Source organism: Chiloscyllium punctatum, chromosome 42, assembly GCF_047496795.1.
Source record: "Chiloscyllium punctatum isolate Juve2018m chromosome 42, sChiPun1.3, whole genome shotgun sequence".
NCBI lineage: Eukaryota > Metazoa > Chordata > Chondrichthyes > Orectolobiformes > Hemiscylliidae > Chiloscyllium > Chiloscyllium punctatum.
In genome coordinates, this window is record NC_092780.1 from 29,071,768 (window position 1) to 29,086,438 (window position 14,671).

Here is a 14,671-nt window from a genome sequence, read left to right on the forward strand (position 1 = left end):
CAAGCCTGCTGGATAATATCAATATTTTTTTTAAAAATGTAAACAGGGAACGATCAGGGGGTTGCTTGAATTGTCAGGCTGGGGGCTGACGTTGTGGTCACCCGTTCCGTCTTCAGGCAATAGGATCGGGCTGCCTTCCTCTCCCTCCTTGGCCAGGGGGTGGGAGGAGAGATGGTGGTCCGCGCGGAGGCTGATGGGACCGGTTGAAGTTGTTGCCCTGGAGCCGGAGGCGCCGAGAGAGGCGACCGAACCGTCCATGGAGAGAATACCCAGCGAGAAGCTGCGGCTGCTCCTCTGTTTCCTGGGAGTCTTCGTCTGTTACTTTTACTACGGGATTCTGCAGGAGACGATGTGAGTGTGCGGAAGAGAGAGACAGAGTGAGGCTTCCTGATTGAAATGGCGGTGCAGCTCCGGATTGCTCGGCATTGAGGGGGGGGGGGGGGAGAGGACAGGGGCAACAATGATGAGGTGGAGATGCAGCAAACAGGTAGACTCATCAATCCTTTCCTAGAGCCCAGGCCTGTTTCTTACCAAACCCCCAAAGAATAAACAGGCTTGCTGTTTCCTTCGAAATTATAAACTCAGGTGAAATTATACACAGAAAGAGAAATTGTTTCAGAAGCTCAGCATCTGTGGAAAATGAAAGAGTTAACATTGATCAGTCCTGAAGAATTTTCTCCAACTATTTATATTTTTGTTCGTTTCGCAGTTCTTAGTTTTATTGCAGTGATGCACAGATGATGCAATGCACCCTGCAGACATGTGGCAGTTTGTGTTCCTACAGTTGAAGAGCTACTGAGATCCAGGCTCTTCATGGCCACACACTGGAAACCAGTTTCAGAACACTGAGTTGTTTGATTTGCAAAAACTAGTTCTGTTGCCTAAAGTATTTTTTTCACATCTATTGCTTCTCTAAAAATGTATGAATACTTTCAAAAGCAAAACATGTGACTGTTACTCCTCTTTTAAAAAGTGTGTCCATTTTAAGACACTTTGCAGTCGTGTTTTAGATTGCTCTAATTGTCTCTGTCAAGCTCCTTCAGAAGCTCGATTTTAATGAGATTACTTTTCTAACTCTTCTAAATTTGAGATTGTCTGATTTGCTCAATCTCCTATCTTTGGATGGTCCTCTCTTCCCAGGAACTAATTTAGTGAACTCTTGTTTACTGCCTATAATTCATGTATATTCTTCCTTTAAATACAGAACAAAACTGCATGTAGTACTTTAGATGTGGTCTGACCAAAACCCTGTATAATTTTAGCAAGATTTTCTTTTTTAATGTCAATCCTGTTAGAATAAAATGCAATCTGCAGTTTGCTTTTCTAATTGCTTTCTGTAATGTATTGCTAACCTTATTCCTTTTGTGAATAACTAGTGTCTCAATATTAACATTTAAATGTGATACAATTTTTTAAAAAAGAAATTCCACTTTTGTTCTTATTACCAAACAATTAACCTTTCAATTTCCCACGTTAAATACTGTCTGTTCCCTTGTTGCCGATTCACTGAATCTGTCTAGATTCTTTGTGTCCTAATCTCAGTTTATGTTACCACCTAACTTTGTACTGTCAGTAAATCAGAGATACATTGCAGTAAATCTCTAAGTTATTAATATAGACTTTAAATAACAGAGTAATGAACATTGATTATTGACATTTTACTAATTACGCTACCAATTTGGAAATGCTAAAATCATTCCTAGTATGTTTCCTGTCTATTAGCTAGTCTTCTCCATGCTAATATTACCTTCAACTTTTGTGTCCTTGTGTTTTACCCATATGTGATACCTTATTTCTTTTGGAAATCCAAACTTGCTACATTTGCAGGTGCCCTTTCTTACTCTACTAGTTACATTCTTAAAAAACTCACTATCAAAGGACATTGGTTAGACCACTTTTCAAATACAGTGTTCAGTTGTGATCTCCCTGCCGTCAGAAGGATGTTGTGAAACCTGAAAGGGGTCAGAAAAAATTTACAAGGATATTGCCAGGATTGGAGGGTTTCAGCTATATGTCATCTCGTTTCCCCTCCCCCTTCCTCCCTCCCCTCCCCCCCCCCTCCTCCTCCCCCCCCCCCCCCCCCCCTCCTCCTCCCCCCCCCCTCCTCCTCCCCCCCTCTTCCTCCTCCCCCCCCTCCTCCCCCCCCCCCCCCCCCCCCCCCAATAGAAGCAAAACGCTTAGAGACACAAAGTAGTTTTACCTCGTTCATTTTTTATTCTGGGCCCTGGAGGGGGTGGAGGAAAAGAGAGAGAATGATCACCCATGTACGCAGGGGCATGTTCTCAATCTTCTCTCTCGAACAGCAATTTCTTAATGAATTATTGTCATTTTTACAGGGAGGAGCATCCGGATCAGGCAACCTAAATATTGATTGGGTGACGGTTACAATCAGCGAGTGTCAATAGTAAAGATTAAGCCATCTGCTGTTAAACAATGAATGTTCTTAACCTTAACTGGCTTCACATAATGAATACTTTTCATCTTGTTAAACTGATCTTACATATTGAATGCTTCCAATATTGTTAAATGGCTCTATATAATGAATGCTTTCCACCTTGTTAACCCATTACCCTTGCCTCTAAGAAAGTCTATAGTCTTAAAATTTGTCTTTCAACATTTAGACTAAAATGTAATGCGGAATTATAGAACGCATTTACTGCACTAGAAAATAGACTGGCAGGAAGGCTCAGAAAAAGTGGAGAACTCGAGGAATGCAGAAGACAGGGACATCTGGGCTCACCAAGTGAAAACAGATGCTATAAGGCAATTAAGAACATTTGCCTTAGCATCTGTGAATTTGTGTGAACAGGATACAAGTGATAACATTCACAGCCATTCCCTTGTGAAATTAATGACCGTGTTTGATTTTGATCCTGAAGCAAAACTTGGTACCATCAAAAGCTTTGTAATTAACGGTCAGATGCTGCCAATTATAATGGATTCATATTACCCCTTGCACGCAGGGCAGACAGTGTTTCTGCTATTGTCTTATTCCATATTATAACTTCTCCCATCTCTAGCTTTAGAGAACAACATTTGTTTTTTGTTTTCATAAACATATTACAAGCTGGTGGGTGGCACGGTGGCACAGTGGTTAGCACTGCTGCCTTGCCTCACAGCGCCAGAGACCCGGGTTCAATTCCCGCCTCAGGTGACTAACTGTGTGGAGTTTGCACATTCTCCCCGTGTCTGCGTGGGTTTCTTCCGGGTGCTCCGGTTTCCTCCCACAGTCCAAAAATGTGCAGGTTAGGTGAATTGGCCACGCTAAATTGCCTGTGGTGTTAGATGTAGGGGTAAATGTAGGGGAAGGGGTATGGGTGGGTGCGCTTCGGCGGGTGGGTGCGCTTCGGTGGGTCGGTGTGGACTTGTTGGACCGAAGGGCCTGTATCCACACTGTAAGTAATCTAATCTTAAAAAAAAGCTGTGTGAGATTTTACATATCCTGGCTGGCTACTCTTTTTTTTAATGAACTTATCAGTTCTCATTCCCATACTAATGAATATAAGGTGTTATTTCTCCTTGTACTGTCTGGTCTCTCTTAATATCGACAGCTATGGTCATGAAAAGAGCCCATTCCCTTTTGAGCTGTTGGGCATTGCCAATCTCCATTTCCTCATCGCATCTTTGAGTGTTTTGTGGCCAGCCAACACACACCCAAACCCCCCCGCCCCCCCCCCCCCCCCCCCCCCAGAAAAAAAACAAAATTCTGTCTCCTTAGCTAGAAATTGAATAGAAGTAGGTCATTCTTACATGGACTTTAGCAAGGCCTTTGACAAGGTTTCGCATGGTAGACTAATTAGTAAGATTAGACCACATAGGATCTGGGGAACTAGCCAATTGGATATAAAAGGTAATTGGATAGAGGGTGGTGTAGAGTGTTACTTTTTAGACTGAAGCCCTTTGGCTAGCAGTGTGCTGCAAAAATTGATGTTGGGTCCACTGATATTTGTCGTTTTATATAAATGATTTGGATGAGAATATAGGAGGCATGGTTAGGCAGTGTGCAGATGACACCAAAGTTGGTGGTGTAGTGGATAGTGATGAAGTTTATCTATGATTACAAAGGGATCTTGATCAATTGGGTCAATGGGCCGAGGAGTGACAGATGGAGCTTAATTTAAATAATTGCAAGGTATTTGCATTTTGTAAGATGGATCAGGGCAGATCTTGCACAGTTAATGGTAGGACCTTGGGGAGTGCTGATGAACAGAGAGACCTAAGGGTGCAGGTACATCATTCCTTGAAAGTGGCATCACATGAAGACAGGATGGTGAAGGTGGTGTTTGGCACACTTGCATTCATCAGGCAAAGCATTGAGTACAGGAATTGGGACACCATGTTCTCGTACAGGATATTGATAAGACCACATCTGGATTACTGCATACATTTCTTGTAGCTCATCTTTAGGAAGAATGTTATTAAACAGTAAAGGGTGTGAAAAAATTTACAAGGATGTTATCAAGACTTGAGTTATAAGAAGAAGCTGGATAGACTGGCACTGTTTTCCCTGGAGCATAGGAGGCTCAGCGGTGACCTTATCAATGTTAATAAATTCATGAGGCGCATGGTTAATGTGAATAGCCAAGGTCTTTTCCCCAGAGTAAGATAGTCCAAACGTAGAGGGCATAGGTTTAAAGTGAGAGGGGAATGATTTAAAAGTGGCACCTCTTTCCACACGGTGGTGCAAATGTGGAATGAGCTGTTAGGGGAAGCGGTGGGGCAAAGTAGAAATACAACATTTAAAAGACATTTGGGCAAGTACAAGGATAGGAAAGGTTTAGGGGCATATGGGCCAAATGGGACTATTTAAAGGACAGAATCCCAGTGTGGAAGCAGGCCACTGCGCCCATTGAGTCCACACCAACCTTCCAAAGAGCATCCTACTGAGACTCACCCCTTTCCTGTAATGCTACATTTCCGGTTCTGCTAACTTGCACACCCTGGATACTCTGGGCAATTTAACATTCCCAGTCCATCTAACCTGCCCATCTTTGGTCTGTGGTCGGAAATTGGAGCATCTGGAGGAAATCCACACAGACACTGACAGAATGTGCAAACTCTACACAGACAATCACCCGACGGTGGAATCAAAACCTGGTCCCTGGCGCTGTGAGGCGGCGGTGCTAACCACTGCGCAACCATGCCACCCCATTTCAGTTTAGGAAATCTGGTGAAGTCGGATTGAAGTGTCTGTTCCCGTGCTGTATGACTCAGTTCAGTCCCTCAAGCCTGCTCTGCCATTCAATAAGATAATGTTATCTCTTCATGTTGCAAGTTCGACAGTTCCATATACTGATCACCTTTGTTTCTCCTCCCTAGCAAAAATCTTCCTTTTCCTTCCTTAACAAGAGTCAATAATCCTACATCTATTGCCTTCTGAGATAAACCAGCACACAATGGTATATCTGTTTAAGAGGGAATGATCATCGGGGGCTTCTGAACTGTCTGTCATGATAACTAGTCTTCCTTGTAATCACCTAGCTCTTTTTGGTCTGGTTGGCCCTTATAGTGGTGTGACAAACTTGCTAAACATGCTTTCCACAATGTTCTCAGCCTCATGGATTCTCCATGATCAGTCCATCTGCAGCTGTAAGATGAGTGCTGTGCCAATCAGAAGTTAGAAAGGAAGGAAAGACCAAATCGTAAGGTTTATGATAGACTGGGAGCTGGTATGGGTGAAACATTTTTCTTCCATAGATTGGTAGATGAGCAAGTGTTCTCCTTCCTGATGCGTCCTTGAGAAGATGTTGATGTGCTGCCTTCTTGGACTGTAGCAGTCCATATTTTTATAGGTGCATCCACAGTGCTGTTTAAAAGAGAGTTGTGTGACTTTGACCATGTGACAGTGAAAGATGAGTAGTTCCAAGTCAGATGTGGATGGTGTTCCTGTGCATCAGTTGCACTTGTCCATCTAAGTGATGGTGGGATGACGCAAGTTTGTTTTTGTGTTATTTGAGCTGCATTCATTGAGGCTAATGGAGAATTCTGGATGACACTCTGGACTTGTACCCTGAAGCTGATGGACAGACTTTGGAGAATCAAATGAATTATTTGCTATAGAATTCCAACCTGCTGATTTACTCTTGTAACCCCAGTATTTCTGTGGCGAGTCCAGTTCACTTTCTGGTCAGTGGTAATCCCAGGTGATCATGGTGCATTCAACCAAGGCAATGTTATTGAATGTCAATGGGAGATGATTAAATTCTTCTATCTTAAAAGGAAAATCATGCAACACCAGGTTATAATCCAACAGGTTAATTTGGAAGTGCTAGCTTTTGGAGCCCTGCTCCTTCATAAGATAGCTGTGAATTCTATTTTGTTTGAGATGGTCATTGACTGGTACTTTTATAGTGCATATAGCGAAACATGATGATACAAGGCATAATAAAAATCCATGACACAATAGAAATAGAAGATTGGTCCACAAGGGGTGTAATTGGGAACAGCAGAATCACGCCAACAGGTTCCACCTAAAAACGTGGGGGCAGCAGTGAGGTCTGGAAGGATATGAAGACAGTGAATTGGGAATCTTTACAGTGGTGGTGTAACCTTTACCTTGCAGTACTTTTGCCTGAACCTGGGGTGGCCACAGATGGTGTTGATATTGTTAGCTCTCAAGTTATAGCCTCTAACTCCCGCTGATCAGCACTGTCTTCTTCAGTAATTGAGTATAATATTGATATGGAAATAGGGTTCTCATGCTTTTTGGTTCTGATACCAAAGTGCCTGATTTTGCGGTAGACAGCTGCTTTCTCTGGTTAGCGAGTGATATGGAGCCATATTTTAGCTTTGCCAGTTTCATTTTAGTCCATCTTAAAATGGTAGCTATAGCGTAGCTAACAATCTGAGCTGAGGTCTGTGACTGCACTATGTGAGGACAGTATCTGAGTCTTACCCTTTTTGTGTTCAGTCAGGCTAAATCAATGCTTCATCCAGGATGTTTTAGGAACAATCCTGATTTTTAAATTCAGTTTACATGTGTGCAACGAATGTGAACTAAATTTCATTTACACGTTAGACCTAAATGATTTCGGAGATGTGGTTTTGAAGTCTGTGTTTATGGTCTGGTCTCTGTTCATGCAAGTAATTTTCTTTACATAATTGATATCTAACTGGTAACTGAAATGATTGTGATTTTTTTTGCTACCAGAAATTGTCTAACTTGGGCATTTACATCTTTTGTATTACAGAACCAGAGGCAAATATGGAGAGCAGCAAGAATCATTTACTTACGCAAAATCACTTGTGTTTGTACAGTGTATTGTTAATGCCATCTTTTCTAAATTAAGTAAGTAACATTAAAGATGTTGAAGAATATTTTATAAATATTTTTAGTATTTACATGTGTACAAACTATATTTTGAATTTCCCTAACTTTTCTAGATTTTGGACTTATTGTAGTGGAAAGTTTATGACAATTACTGGCCTGGATCTTGTGGTCAGCAGCAAAGTGAAGGCAAAAGCCACTGACTGCATTTTAAACTATGATCATGTATTTTTCATAAGCCGCAGTTCCTACTGCTTTCCCAGCTGTGGGTATAAATCTATTGGCAAGGTAAAAGGTGATGACTAATGTTAAGGCGCATTCCAAACAAAGCTTCTGACACCCCAATCACCTTAAAAAAACCACCGTAAAAGCATGCACTTTGAGGTCTGACTTCAGTTCAATGATAGTTTGTATTTATGTAGTGTGAATGGTATTTTTTTTTGTTGGTGAAGTGCCCTTAAGTATGGGTATTTAAATATCTAAAGAATTGCAAAGTACTTCAGTAGTGGAGCATGGTATTCAAAATTATGAAATTGTTTGTCCAAATATTTTAAGTTGTATTTTTTAATTATATCTGACTGACCTATCTTGTTCTAGTTATACAGTTGTTGGAAAAACCTTCACTTGAACGAACGCCACGCTGGCTGTATGCAGTTTGTTCAATGTCCTACTTAGGAGCAATGGTTTCTAGTAATTCTGCACTTCAGTATGTCAACTATCCAACACAGGTTGGTACTGGATATTGCATAGTCTTTTCAGAAAATATTTTTTTTCCCCAATGTTCAAGTCTATAGCTACTTAAGAATAATGTTTTCCTTTTAAAAACAAGATATTTCACAGTACTGGATATGTATTTGTTTTGTGTCATTTGCATTGTAAGACAGTTAGAGGTAAATAATGTAAACCTAACCTTAGCTAACCCTTATAATTGTTGTTCTGATTCATTTATTTAAAGAAAGTGATAAATTTTTAAAAAGTCACTTTTCTGTCCACAATCCATAAATATAAATATTTGGATCTCTTTGAATAACACTTTACAGATCTCTTCCTTTGAGAGTAGCATTTATATTTGCAAGTGTTGAAGAAATTTACCACTAAATTGTGTACTAAACAGATGAGTGTTTGAGGGGGTAAATGTGTTTCAAGCAATCCAAATTCGCATAATATTTTGTTGGAGTAGATCTAGAAAAAATGGATTTAAAAAAGTACACAGCCCAGTTAATGTGCAATGCAAATTGGGATGCTGACCTCGATTAAAATCACCGCTCAACATCCTCCACTCAAATGAAAAAAGTCCTAGCCTCTCCTTACAACTCAAACCCTCCAGTCTCAGTAACATCCTTGTAAATCTTTTCTGCACCCTCTCCACTTAAACAGAATCCTTCCTATAGCAGGGCAACCAGAATTCCACACAGTACTCGAAATGTGGCTTCACCAATGTCCTGTACAACCACAACATGGTGTCCCAACTCTCTTACTCAATGGTCTGAGCAATGAAGGCAAGCATGTCACATGCCTTCTTTACCACCCTGTTTACCTGTGACGCAACTTTTTCAAGGAACTATGTACCTGAACCCCTAGGTGTCTCTGTTTGATAACACTCCTCAGGGCCCTACCATTAGCTTTGTAAGCCCTGATCTGGTTTGCCTTACCAAAATGTGGCACCTCATATTATCTAAATTAAACTTCAACTGGACTGAGGAGTGACAGAAGATCAAGATCCCTTGGTAATCTTAGATAACCCTTTTCAATGTCTACTATGCCACTGAGTTTGGCATCATCTGGAGACTTCCTAACCATGCTTCCTATATTCTCATCCGAATCATTTATATAAATGACAAACAGCAGGAGACCAAGCACCAATCCCTGTGGAGTACTGCTGGTCAAAGGCCTCCTGTCTGAAAATAAAGCCCTCCCCCACCATCCTCTCTCCTACAATGGATATAAAGCCAATTTTGTATCCATTTGACAAGCTCTCTCTGAATCCCGTATGATCTAACTTGACTAACCAATCTCCCATGCGGAACCTTGTCGAAGGCCTTACTACAGTACACGTAGGCAACTTTGACCACTTTGGCCTCATCTATCGGTCATGTCCTTTTAAAAAAAAAACTCAGTGTGTTTGTGACACACTATTTTCTACCCACAAAACCATGCTATCTCTGATCAGTCCTTGCCCCTCCAAATGCGTGTAAATCCTGTCTCTCAGAATCCCCTCCAACAACTTACCCATCGCTGACATCAGGCTCACTGGTCAAAAGTTCCCAGACTTCTCCTTGCAGCCTTTCTTAAATAAAGGCACAATGTTAGCCACCCTCAGTCTTCCAGCACCTTGCCCGTGGCTGTAGATGATACAAATGTCTCTGCTAGGGGCCCTGCAATTTCTTCCTTAGCTTCTCTCAATATTCTGGGACACACTCAATCAGGTCCTGGAAATTTATCTACCTTTACGCTTGTTAAACCTCCAGCGCCACCTCCCCTGTAATGTGGACTGTTTTCCATATATTTTTATTTCCCCAAATTCCATAGCTTCCCTTTCTTTCTCCACAGTAAAAGGGTGGCATGGTGGCTCAGTGGTTAGCACTGCTGCCTCACAGAATCATGGTCCCAGGTTCAATTCCAGCCTCAGCTGACTGTCTGTGTGGAGTTTGCAGGTTCTTTCCGTGTCTGCGTGGGTTTCCTCCGAGTACTCAGGTTTCCTCTCACACTCCAGGTCAGGTGAATTGGCCATGCCAAATTGCCCATAGTGCTAAGTGCATTAGTCAGAGGGAAGTGGATCAGGATGGGTTAGATTAAATTAGATTCCCTTCGGCCCAACCAGTCCACACCGACCCTCTGAAGAGCAACCCACCCAGACCCATTTCCCCTGATCAATGCACCTAACACTATGGACAATTTAGCATGGCCAATTCACCTGACATGCACATCTTTGGATTGTGGGAACTCTTTGGAGGGTCGGTGTGGACTGTATGGGCCGAAAGGCCTGTTTCCACACTGTAGGGAATCTAAATACTGATGTGAAATATTTGTTTAGTATCTCTCCCATCTCCTGTGGTTTCACACATAGACATCCTCGCTGATTTTTAAGGGGCCCTGTTCTCTCTCCATGATTGCTCTTTTGCCCTTAATGTACTTGTAGAATCTCTTTGGATTGTCCTTAACTTTACTTGCCAAGGCTATCTCAGATCCCAGTTTTGCCCTCCTTATTCCCTGCCCGTACTCCCCTTTTACTCTTCCAAGAGATTCACTTGATCCCATTTGACTATACCTGAGAAATGCCATGTGCTGGATTCTTGACCAGAGCCTAAACACCTCTATTCATTGATTGTTCCCTACTCCTACCAGCCTTACCCTTCACTCTGCCTCTGAGCTCTCGTTATCACACTTCTGCAAATTTCCCACTTGCCAGTCGTCCCTTTACATGCGAACAGTACAATCCCATCAAAGTGATCCTTCCTTTCTTATTTTTGAGTTCCAGCCATATAGTTTTACTGGATGATCTCCCAAAAATATCCTCTCTAAGTATAGCAAATGAACAAAGAAAATTACAGCACAGGAACAGGCCCTTTGGCCTCCAAGCCTGCGCTGATCCAAATCCTCTCTCTAAACCTGCTGTCTATTTTCTAAAGATCTGTATCCCTTTGCTCCCTGCTGATTCATGTATCCGTCCAGATACATCTTAACTGACGCTATCGTTCCCACCTCTACCACCTCCACTGGCAATGCGTTCCAGGTCCCCACCATCCTCTGCATAAAGAACTTTCCACACTTATATCTCCTAAACCTTTCCCCACTCACTTTGAACTCGTATCCCGAGGAATTGAATTCTGTACTCTGGAGAAGAAGCTTCTTGCTATTCACCCTGTCTATACCCCTCATGATTTTGTAGTCTTCAATCAGGTCCCCCCCTAATGAAAATAATCCTAATCTATTCTACCTCTCTTCACAGCTATCCTCCTCCATACCAGGCAACATCCTGGTGAACGTCCTCTACACCCCCTCCAAAGCATCCACATCCTTTTGGTAATGTGGCGACCAGAACTGTACGCAATATTCCAAATGCGGCTGAACCAAAGTACTATGCAACTGTCTCATGACCTGTCAACTCTTATACTCAATACCCTGTCATATGAAGGAAAGCATGCTGTATGCTTTCTTGACCACTTTACTGACCTGCGTTGCCACCTTCAGGGAACAATGGACCTGAATACCCAGATCTCTCTGTACGTCAATTATCCCCAGGACTTTTCCATTTACTATATAGTTCATTCTTGAATTGGATCTTCCAAAATGCAACACCTTGCACTTTCCTGGATTGAACTCCATCTGCCATTTCTCTGCCCATCTCTCCAATCTATCTATATTCTGCTGTATTCTTTGACAGTACCCTTCACTATCTACTACTCCACCAATCTTGGTGTCATCTGCAAACTTGCTAATCAGGCAACCGATACCTTCCTCCAAATCATTTATATATAAATCACAAACAACAGTGTCACAGTACAGATCCCTGTGGAACACCACTGGTTACGGGTCTCCATTTTGAGAAACTCCCTTCCACTAGTGCCTCTGTCTCCTGTTGCCCAGCCAGTTTTCTATCCACCTAACTAGAACACCCTAGACCCCATGCGACCTCACCTTCTCAATCAGTCTACCGTAGAGATCCTTATCAAATGCCTTACTAAAGTCTACATATATGACATCTACAGCCCTTCCCCAACTTTGGCACCTCAAAGGAGGTTTGTAAGACATGGCCTTCCTCACACAAAACCATGCTACCCATTACTGATATTCCCATTTTCTTCCAAATGGGAATAGATCCTATCCCTCAGTATCTTCTCCAGCAGCTTTCCCACCACTGATGTCAGGGCTCACTGGTCTATAATTACCTGGAGTATCCCTGCTACCCTTCTTAAACAAGGGGACAACATTAGCAATTCTCCAGTCCTCTCGGACCTTGCCTGTGTTCAAAGATGCTGCAAAGATATCTGTTAAAGCCCCAGCTATTTCCTCTCTCATTTCTCTCAGTAACCTGGGGTAGATTCCATACGGATATGGGGGCTTGTCCACCTTAATGCCTTTTAGAATACACAACACTTCCTCCGTCCTTATGCCGACTTGACCTAGAGTAATCAAACATCTATCCCTAGCCTCAACATTCACCATGTCTCTCTCCTCGGTGAATACCGATGCAAAGTAATTGTTAAGAATCTCACCCATTTTCTCTGACTCCACGCATAACTTTCCTTCTTTGTCCTTGAGTGGGTCAACCCTTTTTCTAGTTCCCGTCTTGCTCCTGATATATTAAAAAAAAGACTTTGGGATTTTCCTTAACCCTGTTTGCTAAAGATATCTGATGACCCTTTTTAGCCCTGCTCATTCCTCATTTCAGATTGGTCCTACATTTCTGATATTCTTCCAAAGCTTTGTCTGTCTTCAGTCACCTGGACCTTGTGTACGCATCCTTTTTCCTCGTAGCTAGTCTCACAATTTCATCTGTCATCCATGGTTCTCTAACTGTGCCATTTCGAACCCTCATTTTCACAGGAACATACCTCTCCTGAACTCTCATCAACCTCTCTTTAAAAGCCTCCCACATATCAAATGTGGGTTTACCTTCAAACAGCTGTTCCCAATCCACATTCCTGAGCTCCTGCTGATTTTTTTTGTATAGTTGGCCTTCCCCCAGTTTAGCACTCTTCCTTCAGGACCACTCTTCTCTTTGTCCATGAGTATTCTAAAACTTATGGAATTGTGATCACTGTTCCCAAAGTAATCCCCCCACTGAAACTTCAACCACCTGGCCGGCCTCATTTCCCAACACCAGGTCCAGCATCGCCCCTTCCCGAGTTGGACTATTTACATATTTCTCTAGAAAACCTTCCTGGATGCTCCTTACAAGATCTGCTCCATCTAGACCTCTAACACTAAGTAAATCCCAGTCAATGTTGGGAAAATTAAAACCTCCTGTCACCACCACCCTGTTGCTCCGACATCTTTCCGTGATCTGTTTACATATTTGCACCTCTATCTCACATTTGCTGTTGGTAGGCCTGTAGTACAGCCCCAACATTGTTACCACACCCTTCCTATTTCTGTGCTTTGCCCATATTGTCTTACTGCTCGAATCTTCCATAGTTTCCTCCTTCAGCAATAATATTTTGTTTAATCAAAAATGCTCCCTCTCCTCTTGCCTCCCTTTCTATGTTTCCTATTGGATCTAGACCCCAGAACATTGAGCTGTTGCCCCTGTCCATCCCTAATTCATGTCTCTGTAATAGCTGTCCCAATCCCATTCATCCACCTTAGTGTCAGATCTTTTGAATTGAATTAAACGCATTTTAATTATTCAGAATTACCTCAGTCTCTGAAGTGCTCTCACTGACCTTGTCTAACTGACCTGCTCTGCTTAACTTCAAAGCCCTTCCTCAGCTTTCTGTCTCTCCTCACTACTGCTTAGGATAATTCTCCCCCTCCCCGTGCTAGTTTAAAGGCTCTCAAGTCGCACAAGTAAATTTCCCTGCCAGGATATTCGTCCTTTACTAGTTCAGCTGAAACCCAGCCCTTTTGAACCAGAACCCAGTAATCCAGAAATCAGAATCCTTGCCTGCACCATCTCCTCAGCCATTCATTTATCCACCTATTCCTACTCTCACTAGCACATGGCATCGGAAATAATTCAGAGATTATTGCCTTTGAGGTCCTGCTTTGTAACCTCCCACCTAACTTTCCTGTATTCTCTCTGAAAACCTTTCTCTACCTATATCATTTGTAACCAGTGTGTGTAATGACTTCCGGCTGTTCAGTCTCCCCTTTCACAATTTTCTGCAACTACTCTGGCATCAGAGAGACAACACGACATCTTGAATTTTGTTCACAACTGCAGAATCGCCTGTTTGTGCTTCTGACTGAAGACTCCCCTATAATAATTGCAATTTTGAACTGTGACAAACTTGACTTAAAAGATCCAATCATGATGCCTAAACCCTGACTGCCACTGATATTTTCTTCTGAGGGGCTGCTACCCCACTTCCACCATCTCACCCCACCCCCGGCTCCAAAAATATCCAGAATGGTACATTTGTTTGATAGGGGATAGCCATAATGGACTTCTGCATTACCTTCCTACTTCTCCTGTTTTTAATCATTTACCTGTGGTGTGACCGCTTCTGTAAAGCAACTAACCTTCACGTCTGAGCTTCCTGAATGCTCTACAGTGACTCTAACTCCCCCTCCAGCCAGTCCAAACAACACAACACAAAAGTAGATTACTTACGATTTACTTACAGTCTTCATTTAATACTTTTTCCTTAGTTAGGCATCTTACACTGTCTAAAATCAGTTTTAGGGAGCATCTGTACACTGGTCGTATCCAAACATGCAATAGAAAACAAATTATGATAG

At 42.3% G+C, this 14,671-nt stretch overlaps 1 protein-coding gene across 1 annotated transcript in view; it reads left to right on the forward strand.

The window, feature by feature from the left end:
- Positions 1-51: 51 nt before the first annotated feature.
- The window catches only part of slc35b1 (solute carrier family 35 member B1), a 31,200-nt gene continuing 16,580 nt past the window's right edge, over positions 52-14,671 (forward strand). Inside the window, exons 1-3 of the mRNA XM_072561725.1 lie at positions 52-351; positions 7,191-7,288; positions 7,865-7,995. Coding sequence (XP_072417826.1) covers positions 194-351; positions 7,191-7,288; positions 7,865-7,995 — 387 coding nt within the window. The 5' untranslated portion in view covers positions 52-193. The remainder of the gene's footprint in view (positions 352-7,190; positions 7,289-7,864; positions 7,996-14,671) is intronic.